General features: G+C 42.7%; 1 protein-coding gene across 2 annotated transcripts in view; it reads right to left on the bottom strand.

Annotated features, from left to right (window-relative positions):
- Window positions 1-16,503, bottom strand: part of USH2A (usherin) — a gene marked incomplete at its 5' end in the record, with an annotated part of 586,511 nt that overhangs the window by 133,083 nt on the left and 436,925 nt on the right. For both annotated transcript variants that reach the window (XM_084623291.1, XM_084623290.1), the window contains 2 exons: window positions 3,044-3,212; window positions 16,234-16,432. In XM_084623291.1, the coding sequence (XP_084479417.1) occupies window positions 3,044-3,212; window positions 16,234-16,432 (368 nt within the window). The remainder of the gene's footprint in view (window positions 1-3,043; window positions 3,213-16,233; window positions 16,433-16,503) is intronic.

Here is a 16,503-nt window from a genome sequence, read left to right as displayed (position 1 = left end):
TGCTGAGACACCACCTCTCTACCCATCACTCTACCTAACAGTGAGATCATCTGAGTGCTTGAAGTGATGGTCTGTAAAGTCAACAAGTCTAGAGTTTAGGGAGTTCTCATCTGAGGTTCCAGATGGTATTTATGGTATTTATTTTTCTATAGGTTTCAGCTACACTATAATTTTAAACTGATGTGGTAACCAATTAGCAATATGGTTGACTCTAATGATGGTTTGTATCAGCACATAACATTCCGGAGTGCGTGGCCTCATATATTTCTGGTGCCACTTTGTACCATGTTCTCTGGCTCAAACCTATGCTCATTGAAGTCACTGGCAAAGCTTGTATTGCCTTTAATGATGCAGGATCAGAGCCTCTCTCCACAAAAGAGGCACTATGGGGCAGCTTCCCAGATTTTCCTAGATTGCACACATGCAAACACAATGAGGCAATAGGGCTGTGTTGTCGAAGAAGCTGGTGTGTGCACAGAACTCTCGTGTGTTTGTTGTAAATGGGTCAAAGCATGTCACAAAAGAGTTTGAGCACGCTGGAGAGCCTCTTTACTCAAGCTTTTTCTGAGGAGTTGGGTTAAGTGGGGACTGTTCCTTTCCTTTTTGCAGGGGTGGAGTTTATGTAGTACTGATATTTTATCAGTTTGTCTGTCAAGTTTTCTTTTTCATTATTTTCAAATTTGTAGTAGGTGCCTAAAGATAAGGATGATGCATGCACAATATAAATCAAATCAACCAACCAATGAGCTGGAGACCTAAGATATAGCAGTCAGGAGCAACAAGAAATATTTAATGTTCTCTCTTTATCCCCTCACTATATAACCCAATAGTGTTTACTAGTAAGTAAGTGATATTTTAAATGTTAAATTTAAAATGTAATTTGAAATGGATAACTGGAACTCTTCAATGTGAAGTAGAATGTGAAATTTTTACCAAAAACATTTATTTCCTGAAAACTAAAAACAAAGGCACTTTTTAAAAGTAATGGTTACGTTACAGAAGTTACCTGTAACTTGTCATGTGTTTCACCTGAGAATCTTTTTTTTTTTAATACAGTAGTGTTCTGTTTATATGCACCATGAGTAGGAATTCCTTATGAAGAAAACCCTACACCATTTTGACAGTAATGGTGCTGTCCAGGGATCTGCAGAGACCATCATGTTACTGAACAGTCCCATGGATTAAAAAAGATGATGACGTACCCTGCATTTGGAGAGGGACTCAGCTGCAGCAGTATTAACACAAGGAGCATCTGAGAAATGTTGAGCTTGCCATCCAACATATATAGTTGCAATAGAAAGAGCAGACAGAAACAGGTAGTGGCAAATGGTGAGCTAGAACCGGTTGTTAAATTTAGAAGCCCTTTTAGAACCGGTTGTTCCGCGAGGGACAACCGGTTCTAAAAGGGCTTCTAAATTTAACCGGCCAAAAGTGGCACCCTAGGCGCCGACTCCACGGGTGCCCCAGCCCTGGAGCACCCAAGGGGAAAATTTGGTGTGTGCAGAGCACCTACCAGCAGCTCCCCGCCCCACCCCCGGCCCCAGCTCACCTCCACTCCGCCTCCGCCTCCTCCCCTGAATGCGCTGCCCTCCCCGCTTCTCCGTGCCCCCCACCCCGGCCCCAGCTCACCACCACTCCGCTTCCTCCCCTGAACGCACCACCCTGCTCTGCTTCTCCAGCCCCCCGCACTTCCCGCTAATCAGCTGTTTGCGCAGGAAGCTGGAGTGGGCTGAGAAGCAAGCCGTGGCTTCCCACTCAGGCCCAGGGAGGCAGAGTGGAGCTGAGCTCGGGCGGGGGGTGGGCACGAGGAGGGCCACCCGCGCCGCAGCAGGTAACCCGGGGGGGGGGAAGGGGTGGCGCAGGGGAACCGCTCCCCGCCCCAGCTCACCTCCGCCACCCTTGGCCTGAGCAGGAAGCTGCGGCCTGCTTCTCAGCCCTCCCCGGCTTCCCGCTGAACAGCTGATTCGCGGGAAGCCGGTGGGGGGAAGGCACGGAGAAGCAGAGCGGGGTGGTGCGTTCAGGGGAGGAGGCGGAGCAGAGGTGAGGTGAGCTGGGGCCGGGCACGGGGAGGGGAGCTGCCGGTGGGTGCTCTGCACCCATCAAATTTTCCCCGTGGGTGCTCCAGCCCCAGAGCACCCAGGGAGTTGGTGCCTAAGGTGCCACTTTTGATGTGATCAATGGGGGAGCAGCCACTCCCCCTGCTCCCCCCTAGCTACACTCCCCTGCCCCTAGGAGCCAGAGGGACCCACCAGAGGCTTCCTCGGAGCTGCCCCAGGTAAGCACCACCGGGACTCCCCACCTCGCCCCCCCCGAAGTGCCTCTGGCTCTTAGGGGTGGGGTGGGCACCCACTACGGTGGCCCACGAGACCTTTCTGCCCGGTTCTGGGGGCAGTCAGGGGACAGGGGAGGGGGGTGGATGGGGCAGGGGTTCTGGGGGGGGGCGTCAAGGAACATGGGGGGGTTGGACAGGGCAGGAGTCCCGGGTGGCGGGGGTGGGCAACGACCCCCTCGTGGGGTGAGGGGGAAACCCGTTATTAAGATTTTGGCAGCTCATCACTGGGTAATGGTGAAGCTATCCACACTTCTCTGTATGTATCACAGGTATGGAGGGAGTACAAGCCCTTGCTACAGGAGCAGGCAGGCAGACCAACACAAGATTAAGTCACACAAAAGACATAGCACCACGCAATTGCCTGACAGCGTCCCTATTAAGCAGAACTGCCCTCCCCATTAAGCAGCAGTTGGTGCTGTTAAGTATCATTCATGTTAAATTCGTCTGGGAACTGACTCAATTAGGAAGATTTATCAGTTAGGCATTTCCTGTGTAAGTGGAGTGCACTGTGTTTAGGCAGCAGTATCAAGACAGTTTCTCATTGCCCATTCTATGTCAGCACAGAACCCTTGCTCATCCATAAATGACACCAAAAACCTCTATAAATGCTGAACATATTAATATTTATTCACCTTCCTTGGTTTAAGAAGTACACCAACTCTACTGTGCAATTTTATTTCTTTCAAATGCTTGAAAGAAGTTGCCTCTTACCTGCTAATACCCTGGTGTAATAGCCACCACAGCACTGATACTTCGGTTGCACAGCGTGTATCTGACCACCGCAGCAAACCCCCAATGAATTAAGAATAAATGGAATGTACTTGTCCTCACAGCACTGGAAGCCAGGTTTATTGTTGTGCAGAATCCCATTACAACACACCTAAAAGTAGTTTAAAAAATAGAAAGCCAATATCTGTTAAACAAAACATAATGCACTCGCTGACAAAACAATGTATATGAAAAATGTGTACAATAAATCCTAGCTCTGATGTTAATAAGAATGAAGACAAACAAAATGCAACACGGCTAAAATCCTGTGCCCTCTAGCATTATTAGACTTCAATAAACTACTGTTCATCTGACAGAATGCTGCTATTTTGTGGCCTTCGACCATGCTGCACCTTAATAAAATACTCCATTAATATGAATTGTCTTCACATGATGCCTAGCATGTTTGAGTCTCTCAGTATGGAGTAGATTTCCATAGATAGATACAATCTGCTCTCACCTTCCCATATTCAATTTTTATTTTGATGAGACATCTGATCTAAAAACCTTACAACTAAGAAAAACAGGACTTCCCAATATGAGCTCTTGAGTTTCCTTTTCACATTAAAATAAGTAGTTTTCTTCTTATAGCATATGATCACTTATTTATTACCACAAGTCTTCAGAAAACATGATCTCAAGAGAATATAATTTATATACTTTTTTCAAAATAAAATTTACATGGAAATGAATTTTGAAAAGGCCTTTTAACTGTGGTCTTCTCTCCAGATACCGTAGAGGAAATTATACGCTTGAACAATCAAATAATTATTTGTATGCTTACTCCTGTGCAGATAGACCGACATCCTGTATACATAACAAATCATATAGCACAGTTGGGAGAATCATAGTGAAATGTAACCTCAGAACCTGTTCAGTGCAGCTATATTAGTTAGAACGGCTGCCTCTTGTGGCTAGAAGGAAAATGCAGTTAGCAGTACAGCACAAGTGTTTAATAGCTATCATTCCTTTCTTTTCTAATTCAGCTCATCACAACAACAGAGAAAGAAAGAAAAGAAAAGAAAAGAATGTTTCTATCTGTTCAAAAGGAGCTTTTGTTTGTCTAGTTCCTTTAAATTCATTACTGATTGACAACATTAAATAATTAAGAGAAGTGGAATGACTTACTCCCTAGATTAACAGCTGAATTATTTGAGGAGTGATGGACCAAGTGGTATGAACTTATAAAAATAAAATCGTAGATATAACAGGTTTCAGAGTAACAGTTAAAAATCAAGGGGAAATAGGTTACCTTGCATAATGACTTAGCCACTCCCAGTCTCTATTCAAGCCTAAGTTAATTGAATTCCAATTCAGCAGTCTCTCGCTGGAGTCTGGATTTGAAGTTTTTTTGTTGTAATATCGCAACTTTCATGTCTGTAATCGTGTGACCAGAGAGATTAAAGTGTTCTCCGACTGGTTTATGAATGTTATAATTCTTGACATCTGATCTGTGTCCATTTATTCTTTTACGTAGAGACTGTCCAGTTTGACCAATGTACATGGCAGAGGGGCATTGCTGGCACATGATGGCATATATCACATTGGTGGATGTGCAGGTGAACGAGCCTCTGATAGTGTGGCTGATGTTATTAGGCCCTGTGATGGTGTCCCCTGAATAGATATGTGGGCACAGTTGGCAACGGGCTTTGTTGCAAGGATAGGTTCCTGGGTTAGTGGTTCTGTTGTGTGGTATGTGGTTGCTGGTGAGTATTTGCTTCAGGTTGGGGGGCTGCCTGTAGGCAAGGACTGGCCTGTCTCCCAAGATTTGTGAGAGTGTTGAGTCATCCTTCAGGATAGGTTGTAGATCCTTAATAATGCGTTGGAGGGGTTTTAGTGGGGGGCTGAAGGTGACGGCTAGTGGCGTTCTGTTATTTTCTTTGTTAGGCCTGTCCTGTAGTAGGTGACTTCTGGGAACTCTTCTGGCTCTATCAATCTGTTTCTTCACTTCCACAGGTGGGTACTGTAGTTGTAAGAATGCTTGATAGAGATCTTGTAGGTGTTTGTCTCTGTCTGAGGGGTTGGAGCAAATGCGGTTGTATCGCAGAGCTTGGCTGTAGACAATGGATCGTGTGGTGTGGTCAGGGTGAAAGCTGGAGGCATGTAGGTAGGAATAGCGGTCAGTAGGTTTCCAGTATAGGGTGGTGTTTATGTGACCATCTTTTATTAGGACTGTAGTGTCCAGGAAGGGGATCTCTTGTGTGGACTGGACCAGGCTGAGGTTGATGGTGGGATGGAAATTGTTGAAATCATGGTGGAATTCCTCAAGGGCTTCTTTTCCATGGGTCCAGATGATGAAGATGTCATCAATGTAGTGCAAGCAGAGTAGGAGCATTAGAGAACGAGAGCTGAGGAAGCGCTGTTCTAAGTCAGCCATAAAAATGTTGGCATACTGTGGGGCCTTGCGGGTACCCATAGCAGTGCCGCTGATTTCAAGGTATACATTGTCCCCAAATGTAAAATAGTTATGGGTAAGGACAAAGTCACAAAGTTCAGCCACCAGGTTAGCAGTGACATTATCGGGGATAGTGTTCTTGACGGCTTGTAGTTTATCTTTGTGTGGAAGGTTGGTGTAGAGGGCTTCTATATCCATAGTGGCCAGGATGGTGTTCATCTCCTGATAACACCATCCTGGCCACTATGGGGAGGTATTTTTTCATGCTTTGTTTGTATAAAAAGATCTTCTACACTTTCCACAGTATGCATCCGAGGAAGTGAGCTGTAGCCCACGAAAGCTTATGCTCAAATAAATTGGTTAGTCTCTAAGGTGCCACAAGTACTCCTTTTCTTTTTGTAGATATAACATTTACACAACACTATGTATATCCTTCCTGGAAGAAACACACAATCCATGCTGCCACTCCCCTCTACTCTGTGCTACTATCTTGTGTACATGACACCTTTCCTTTTACTGTTCATGTAAGAAAATAAATTGTATTCTCAACTACCTTGTAAATTTCTGATCACCAGATTCCATCTGGCTTTCACGGGGGTGTGCAGTGCAGTGAGATTAAAGGAATATAGAAAGCAAGGAACCACTGCCTCTGACTTTCCATGATCTGCAAAAAAGCCAGGCAGAAAGGCAGTGGCTCCGTCTCTCTCTCACCACAGGACCATACAATGCCCTGAAGGGGACAGAGATGGGTAAAGCATTATAAAGAATGGGTTCACCTTATAAAGGAGCGTTGTGATAGGCACAGTCCTTCTGCATACAGTGCTCCTCTGAGAAGGTGAAGCTCTGCATCAACCCCAGTGCAGGGTTGTACTTAAATGACCTGTGGTTACTACTCCTTAAAAATAAAGCTGCATGAGGTCTGGTCAGTAGTAAGCCACTCTTCCTTCTTTCAGAGTAGCAGCCGTGTTAATCTGTATTCACAAAAAGAAAAGGAGTACTTGTGGCACCTTAGAGATTAACCAAATTTATTTGAGCATAAGCTTTCGTGAGCTACAGCTCACTTCATCGGATGTAGCTCACGAAAGCTTATGCTCAGATAAATTGGTTAGTCTCTAAGGTGCCACAAGTACTTCTTTTCTTCTTCCTTCTTCACTCACATTTGTCACCAGATGGCAGATGGACCCAGAAGATTAGCTACCATGTCTCTACCTTCCCAGGTCCCTAAAAGTAGCCTTGGCTCTATCAAATCAGCCAATATGTGTATCATTGGCCCCAATGTAGACTGCATGAATCAGAAATTCTTCAGACTTCCTAAGGGTATCCTCTGTTCCTCTTTTCATATTACTTCTCTTGGGACACCAGAGGCAGTATACAATCTAGTTATCCAAGTAAATGATGGCTTAAAACCTAGTCTTCAACCCTTCTCTATCTCTTTCTCACTGGCGGTCTCTTCTGATGGTGCTTCTCTTTGTAATCTACCTAATTTGGTTTCTCTGGTTTCTTTCACAGGCTTCAGTTGCTTGTCAATGTTTCCTTGTCACCCAGGATGAAAAGCAGTGAGAACTTGATCCATATATTGTCCCCCTGGACTTTGCAGAAATAGAAGTACTGCACATCTTTGAAATAGCCAGCACTGGATCCTGCAGTAGCCATTTTATAGTCCAGTTGATGTTCTTTCTTCAAATAATGCCTTGAGTGTACTGGGCACAGCCACTCCACATGCCTCAAAGAAGTATTGTAAGACACACTTTATTACTGATTGTAAAGTGTTTTGAGACCCTTGGATGGAAGGTGCTATGTAAGTGTAAAGTATAATTATTAATGTTTCTTCTTTCCCAACTAAACTCCCTTGGGAAATCCCCTGTCAGATAACCAGCTATGTTCTCTGAGCCTCAGTAACTAGCTCCACACTCTTATTTAAAATAACTCAAGTCTTCCTGTTAGGATCTTCCAAAACCCCACACAGAGCTTCCCAAAAAAATCCCCAGTCAGAGCTAAAATACGTCTGGACATTTTTAATCTGGCGTTACCAATTGATGCACTTGGTACTATTATTATGTAGTTCCATAACGTCCTCTGCAGCCAGCTGTAAATTGTGAAATAGCACTTTTTTGGCAGCACTCTCAAGACAGTTAGTTACTATTTGCATTGGTATTAAGCTCAAAGAATTTGCATTATCAACCCATAAAATAAATTGTATTCAAGTAGCGTTAGGATTATGTCACAAACCAAATCAGCAAAGGCATTGAAAGTAATGGCTAAAGGTTATTATTATCTCATCCTCTTATATTTAGGTGTGGCAGCACATACTGGATGTTGTAATGGTGCCCAGCAATTTGAGATCCTTGCAGTAATCAGACACAGGAGCCCAAACACTTGACCAGGTCTGAGATTCCACCCTGCAGAAGGCTGTGACATATGTACAGACTAGACAACAGGTCCTTAGCTATAGTCGATGTACTTAAGATTGTTGTTACATTAATTCATTTGCAAATTGATACTTGTAAAAATCTTACTATCACACACATAGTGGTAAATCACTCTTGGGCTGTATTTTCTATGAACAGCAGGTGGTGATCGTGTTCCCTTTGCTCACTACAGGCATCCTTCAAAGCTACTAGCTGTGAGCACTTGGTTGCTCAGGCATGCGCTTGTGTAAGGCAGGGAGCAGCCATGTTTATCTATCTTATCACACACACACACCTCCAGAGCCACCTATGAGAATGGCAAGTCTCAAAAGACTAGATGGAATTCTTATGAGCTATGAGCTTGTTAAAAACAGTTTTCTTCTTGTGGAGTAAGCACTGCAGCAATGACTGACCCTTGACATCCTCATAGGGGAAAGAAATCTCTTCTATTAGTAAATGCTGCTATTTTTTGGTTAATTGGTCCCCAGTACTGTGTAAGTTCCCTGCTGTCCATTGGCCAGACCATAGGAACTGAAAATGCATCTCCTGGTGTTACATTACGGGGACCTGGTGCTGTGGTGAGAGTCCAATGAGGCCATTCACTCCTCTTCCCAAGCTGTTGCTTTCCTTGGACAATTAACACAGATGTGAATTTTAAAACCTGTGAGTAATAATTCTGTTTGCAGTGCTGTACGTTGCCCTAGTTGAAGAATTTGCATTTGGGATGTTATTGACCAAAGCTTACTATATTTCTGTATTGTCCTCTTTTTGGGGGGCAGATGTTGACCTGAGCATCTTGCCCAAGCCCTGAGTGAACCTAGAATGGACTTTGCAACACTGCTGCTAATGTTCACGTGAGTGCTGACAGGCTTGTGGCCTGAATGGAATGTGCCTTGCAATGCTGCCTTCTATATTCTGTCTAAATGCTGTCCGAGAGTCCTGCCTGTGAGGTTGAGCTATTTCAGGAGGCTAGATATAAAACCAGTATTTTTGCAACTGTTCTTCTTAAAGAAATGAGTCCCGACAATGTTTTGAATAAATGGCATTCATGTATTAATTATGATGAGTCAAGGGGCAAGCTTGCACTTCCTAGTAATGCCAGAGCTATGTTTGATTAGTTCATTAACAGCAGATTTATGTAGCTTGTCGCTGCTGAAAATAAAAGTACTGCAGCTGTATTAACACTTCCATTCAGTCTCGTTTTAGGCACTGAACTGTACACTGTGACCACTGTTGTTATTCAAACTCATGAGCCATTGCTTAATGAAATTATTTCCTTATACACCACTATTTTAATTATTTTTTTTATTGCGACAGTCTCTGATTGCTTGCTTGGTTAAATTCAGGATGCACATAGCAACAGCAGGACAGTTCAGGTGGTATAGCTACACAGGCAATGCAGACGTGTATCTTAGCTGCCGGGTGGAGTGGTACCACACTCCACCAGTAATTTGAATATCTTCCTCCGACTCCAGAGGATGTTTGTTCAATTGGCTAAAGTCCTTTTAAAGATTTCAAGTGTGAATAGGATTGTGTGGGAAACATACATTAGTAACGACACCTAGGCAAGAGAGCGTTATGAACTTCAGCAGACTGAAAACACCGGCATAACAATCCTGGGACTGAAAAAGAGGTACTGTCACATAGTGTACATTTCATATGTGATTATACAAATGAGGTCCACAAATGTATTGTAAGCCAGAGCTCGACACTCAGCTTTTCAGTATAGCTTGTCTTCTTATGGTTTTTGGTACTCAAGCATCACACTTGTGATGATGGCACAAGAGTATATTTTGATGAAGAAAGAAAGAAATGCCACCCCAAGGAGTTTTATTAGAATAAGTTCAAACAGGTTTACAAGATTCAACAAGTGCAGAACAAATTACCTAGGACTAAACTTAGGACCTGATCCAAAGCCCATTGAAGTCAATGGGAGGCTTTGGATGAGGCTTCAAACTACTTCATTCATGGTCCTTTGCTTGTGCATGGATTTAAAATTAAACAGTGATTCACACAGAGTAAAAGATTATTTGACACATTGCATTCCTATTACTGAAGTGTGGGTTTCTTTGTTGGGGGTGGAATTGTGTTTTAACACTCTTATTTTGTATATAAGGTAAAAAGAACACAGTCCCTTTGTTCCAGTGTTCCATAACAACCAAACTGATATTGCAAAATGTCACCCTTTGATCAACAGATAAGGAAAAATGTTAACACATAACACTGGATCTCCAATTTAATTACATACAAATGGACTGATTGTCCTCTCACTTAATACCTGCACAAATCAAGTATAACCCCATTTAAGTCAATGGAGTTACACCAGGATACAACTGGTGTGAGAGGAAAATCAGGCCCATTGTCTCTTGCATAACATATACAATTAATAAAATGAGTGAAATGCCAGCTTGCTTGAGGGAGACTCCATGACACATTTCAAAGGTGACTTTCCCAATGTTTGCCCCAATTACCACTGGTTAAAGCGGGAGAAAGAAGGAGTGGAAGGAGAAGGAAAGAGAAGACTGCAGCTCAGCATTGGGTGTCTGTGACCAAAGTTAGATGATTGCTCTTGAGCAAGCAGATGTGGTTCAAGAGGCATGCGGTGGCTGAAGTAGTTGAGCTTAATGAAAAAGGGAGCAAGAGGAGTTGGGAGAAGCTGATTTTGGCTTAGGAGGGAGGGTTTGAAGTAACCAAGTTTCACCTGAAGGAGGGTGAGAGGAAAAAGAAAGAACCAAATGTGGTTCAACACAGTAGCCTCTGAGGGTGCCATAGAAAGAATTCTGTAGCACAGCAATGGTGACAACTGCATTTGAAAATCCACAGGTTTTCTTCCAAGTCTCATTACCCATTTAATCAGAGCCCATTCAGACTTAGCTGTGCCCCAACAGGTCCGTGTGGATATTGTCCCCCCAAAACGTTCACACACAGTCTCGCTCTCCCATCAGTGGCCAAACTATATGTGGATGCCTGGCTCAGAGGAAGGCAACAGAACACCATCAATATGTTGGGAGCGTTATTTGCATTTCAGAAGCAAAATGGGCAGGACATGCCCCTAGTCAGACATTCAAAATGTGCTAATCATGGATTTTTTGGTTTGCTGACAGTTGTAAAAAAAATCATGGGAAAAAATTGTTTTCAATCAACCCAAAATCAAAAATGTCCAGAATTTTTGGCCAATTAAAAAGTTGGGGAAAAATTTATTTCAGGTTTCAGAACAAACAAAACATTTCATTTTGATTTCAGGCAATTTTAAAACTTAAAAAAATAAAAATAAAACAAAAGGACATTTCTAAAAACATGAAAAATCTAAACGTTTATTTTAGAAAATGTCAAAATGAAAGGTTTTGATTTTTTTTTTAGGGGTTGTTTGGTTTGGGTTTTATTTTTTTTTTAACTAAAATAATTTGCTGAAACAACATAAATCGATTAAAGTTTTTATCAACCTGTTTTCTCAAAAAAACTTCCAGCTGAAAAATTTCACCCAGCGGTATTCAAACGTATAAAGTGGTGATAGAGTGTCCCACAGTGATTCCCACAGGCCCTTAGGGACTGTTGGCAATGTGTATTACAGCAGGCCAAGCACTGGCTTGTGAGGGGTATCCACAATCGGGAAGATAGGGGGACAATATTTTCATCAAGTCACCTGCATGACTGAGTGGATTTTTTATGTAGGTCTATGTGACATGGAAGTCTTTCCCCTTTGGACCACCTCAAACTGCCTGGGCACTTCCACGTCTGTAAGCCCCCCTGGGTTATTTAGGGAGTCCTCTCCACCAGTTCACCAGTACAACCTCGGGCAGGAACATACAATTAGAAATAAACTTCCCGCTTAGCCCACTCTCTGGGGAGGGAGAGGAAAAGATCTCCTCCTCTCGATATTCTGTCTCCTGTGCCCCCCTCCCAGCCTTCTTCCCTTGCACTTTCCTCCCTGTCCTTTAACTGTTCCCAGCTGAAAGCTGATTGCAGTCATTGGGTATGTCGACACTGAGATTAGAAAGAAAAAAAACAAAAACCAATACCCATGGCAGAGAGTCCCAGAGCCAAAGCTAAAAATTGCAGTGTAGGCATGGGGGCTCGGGTTGGAGCCTGGGCTCTCAGACCCACACCCTCATGGTTTCAGAGTCAGAACTCTAGCCCGAACCCCAATGCCTACACTGCAATTTTATAGCCCCAAATCCTCCACCCCAAGTCATCTGGCCAGAGCCAGCTGCAGCCATGCTGTCGGTCTTTTATCCCAGGGTGAACTTACCTATTAGCTTATCAGTTTCCTGCCTAATCAAGCCATTAAGCATGCATCCTCCCCCCACTTTAAATCCACTCCAGGGGGTAGGGATAGTTAGTACCTTAGTGACCAGAATGCTGGGTCAGCTCTAGGCTGCTAGCACTCTGTCACCATCTATTTTAAATTATTCCCAGGGCTCTACTTCCACACTAATAGTAATAAATGTGACAGACCCAGACCAGTGGGGTACAAGAATCTGGTAGAAGGCAAATATACTGGCCACAGGATGAATAGTTTTCTGTTCCCTGAGTGACCAGAGCAGGGGCTGCCCTAGAGCAATCAGGAACCTGCTAGAACCAATTAAGAGAGGCAAGCTAATTAAGACACCTGGAGCCAATTAAGAACATACTAGAATCAATTATGGCAGGCAGGCTAATCAGGACACCTGGTTTAAAAAGGACCTCCCATCAGTTAGTGGAGGGTGTGCAAGGAGCAGGGAGTGAGAAGGCGTGCTGCTGGAGAAATGAGGAGTACAAGCGTGATCAGGCTTCAGGAGGAAGATTCTGCGGTGAGGATAAAGAAGGTGCTGGGGGGAGGCCATGGGGAAGTAGCCCAGGGAGTTGCAGCTGTAGCTGTCTTGGAGCTGATACAGGAGACTTAGACAGTCGCTATCCACAGGGCCCTGGGCTGGAACCCAGTGTAGAGAGCGGGCCCAGGTTCCTCCCAACTCCTGATTGGACACAGGAGGCGTTGATCTGGTCTGTGAGCAACACCAGAAGGGAAGGTCTAATTTGGAAAGGGATCTGGTCTGTCCCCGACCCACTAGGTGGGACAACAGAGACTGCGGAGATTGTTCTCCATTTCCCCCATGCTGGCCAGTGATGATGTTAGCTGAGTGACCGGCAGGTTTGAGCCTCTAGAAGAAGCGGCCAAACTGAGGGCTGCTGTGAACCTCTGAGATGAGTAAATCTGCCAAAAAGCGCAGGACCCATCAGGGCAGAGGAGGAACTTTGTCACATAAATGCTTACCAATGCTTGTACTGCACCTAGCTCGATAGGACCAAATCCAGAAGAAGAAGAAGAAGAAGAAGAAGCAGCATCTTCTAGAAGTCTTGAGCACTACCAAAGTGCAAACAATACGTAATACAGCCTCTGGTGGAGTGGACTCAGTAAATAAGAGTAGTGCTTACAAACATGAAGTGTCCTGTTTGTCATATGAGGATAACTACCTCAGAAGGTAGTTATGATGCTAAATGCATTAGTGTTTGTGAGGTGCTCAGTTAGTACCATGATGAACACCATAGCAGAAAAATAAAACTAACAAAGATGTATTTAAAACATAGAAAATGCAAGTATCTATACAAGACTGTTCGAAGTGTTGTAGCCATGTTAATCCCAGAATCTTACAGGAACAAGATGGGTGAGATAATATATTTTATTGGACTAACTTCTGTTGGTGAAAGAGAGCTATTCAGAGCCTTCTTTGGATCTATCGCAACATATGCCATACCTCATCCAGTGCACTAAATGCCCCAATAGCAACTATGTGGGTGAAGCCAAATAATCATTACACTCCAATTAATTCACACAGAAAAATGATAAAAGACAAACACCACATCGCCCATGGGCAAACACTTTTCACAAAACCATCACTGCTTATCTGACCTCTCAGTCCTTGTCCTCAAAGGAAACCTGCACAACACCTTCAAAAGATGAGCCTGGGAGCTTAAACTCATAACTTTGTTAGACACTAAAAATCATGGTCTGAATAAAGACAGCAGATTTATATCTGGTTACAACAATCTGTAAGCCACTACCCCTCGCACCTCCTTGTTATCCTATGACTGGAGAAGTGTTATCGGGCCACTTCACCTTGGAATGTATTAACTACACGTGCTAAACAATCTGTTCCACTTTGTATTGAGTTGCAGCACTCTGAATACCTTTTCCAGACCTGAAGAAAAGCTCTGTGCAAGCTCGAAAGCTTGTCTCTTTCACCAACAGAACTTGATCCAATAAAAGATATTGCCTCATCACCTTGTGTCTCTCTCTACATGAGACTGAAATTTTCCATCCTAAGAGTCACTATGAAAATGGAGTGAAGAAAAACAAAGTAACCCACATTCATTGAGAAAAAATATCTTTTAAAGTCAGTATTAATAATTCGGTGTAAGTAGCACAGGTAAGGGGTAGACGCATATTTTTTTTCTTTACATTCTCCCTAGAAGTATTAAAAATAATGCTACATGCTACATTTTATTAAACATTTACATTTGTTTCTCAAAAAGTAAAAAACAAAAAACCCCATAAATTAATTTACATTTCAGAACAAAATCATGCTCATAAGTCAGCAGTAAGGTTTCAGAAACGCTAGGTGCATGGCACTCCATTGAATGCAACCCAGAGCTAAACCTGTGTCAGCTGGAATAATTTATATTTTGATCTGAATCCCTCATATAACTCACTTTCTTAATTACTGTCTCCTCTGAAAGTGAATCTTGTGAATACACAGTTAGCTTTAGACACTGAAAGCGGAATGATGCGTTGACAAATAGGGACATTATTTCATTACATTAAATCTTACCCTCAAACTAAGAGTTTTCTACCTCATTTGTCAATAAAAACCATTTACAGACTCCTACTGTCTGGCTGCACTATTGATCCAACTCCTGAACAGCAACTAATATGATGATTAATCTGCAAATGACCGTAATTTAAAAATATTCCTGATAAATCATGATAGTCCCATTCAGAGTTGCTCATTATTATCATGTAAACAACCACCCACTTGTATCTGAATCTAAATAGATTTGCTGTAAAGCAGAATCAAGTCATTCAATCAAGGAAGAATTTGAAAGGCACCTAATCATCCCAATAAACAATTATTTGCCATGAAAATTATGATGAATGATATGAGTTAAATGTACACCAGGAAGCTTTAATCTTCACTTCATGACCTTCCCCAGAGGTTTTTTCAAATAGACGTGTACTACAGTGTAATTGCAAACCTAGAAACTTCACTATGATCTCTATGCTTCACACTATGACTACTTAGAACTTTATAGTGACAGTGCTGAAAGGACTTAGATCCTCATATACTTCAAAAAGCACAGTTCCTTACTACCTGAGTTAATGAAGTATCTCCTTTAGCTATTTGCAGTATAAAGCATTTGACACACCTCTGAGCAGTTCTGATTGTATCCACTCAAGGGCAGTGGTACACAAACACTAACTAGTTAATTACAGGTTTTAGAGTAGCAGCCGTGTTAGTCTGTATTCACAAAAAGAAAAGGAGTACTTGTGGCACCTTAGCGACTAACAAATTAGTCTCTAAGGTGCCACAAGTACTCCTTTTCTTTTTAGTTAATTACAGGATTTCTTCTGATTAGGATAAATTGTAGTAGAGGGAGTTTATACTTTTCCTGGGAAAATTTCTCAGTGAAAAAGATTCATATTGCCATAGATTTTAAGACTATAAGGGACCATTAGATTTTCTAGTCTGACCTCCTTTTTCAACACAGGCCACGGAACTTCACCCAGTTATGCCTGTAAAGCCCAGTAACTTATGTTTGACTAAAACATCTCTTCCAGAAGGGCAACCAGCCTTGATCTGAAGACATCGAGAAGTGGAGAATCCACCACTCTCCTGGGGAGTTTGTTCCAATGATTAATCACTCTTATTGTTAAAAATTGTGCCTCATTAACAATTTGAATTTGTCTGGCTTAATTTAATTTCCAGGCATTGGTTTGTGTTATGCCTTTCTCCAAAGGTTAAAGAGCCCTTTAATACCTCATACTTTTTCCCTGTAAAGGTACTTAAATGTGGGCACCAGAGCTGGATGCAGTATGTATCATTCTCACCAATACTGTATGCAGTAAAAATCACCTCCTCATTTACACTCACTATTCCTCTCTCCACAATTCCAAAAATCACATTAGCCTTTTTGTCACAGCATTGCCTGGGAGCTTATGTTAAGTTGTTTGTCCACTATGACCCCTAAATACTTTTCAGTGTCACTGCTTTCCAGGGTATAGTCTGCATTCTTTGATTCTAGATGTATGATCTTGCACTTGACTGTTAAGTTAAATATATGCAATTTGCAAGTACCTTAGACTCTGGATGATAGCACAAGTCTCCACAGATGTTTTCATGTATCTTACATTCCAGTGATAGGCATGGTCTATTGCTTCGGTTCATCGGTAGCTGCTGGGCTGCAGTACACCGCCGCCAGGCTTTACGTAAGAGATCATATCCTAGAACAATGCCATTCGGTTGTCCTGGTGATGCCCAGTCAATTTGAAGAGATCTACAGTAAATAGAATAATGTCTGGTACAACAATTAATTTAATAATCCTATTTTTAGTTGAGCTTCTGCTG

Source organism: Lepidochelys olivacea, assembly GCF_965140295.1.
Source record: "Lepidochelys olivacea isolate rLepOli2 genome assembly, chromosome: 3".
Taxonomy (NCBI): Eukaryota; Metazoa; Chordata; order Testudines; family Cheloniidae; genus Lepidochelys; species Lepidochelys olivacea.
Note: the sequence above shows the minus strand (reverse complement) of the source record. Positions and strands in the feature narration are given on the sequence as shown.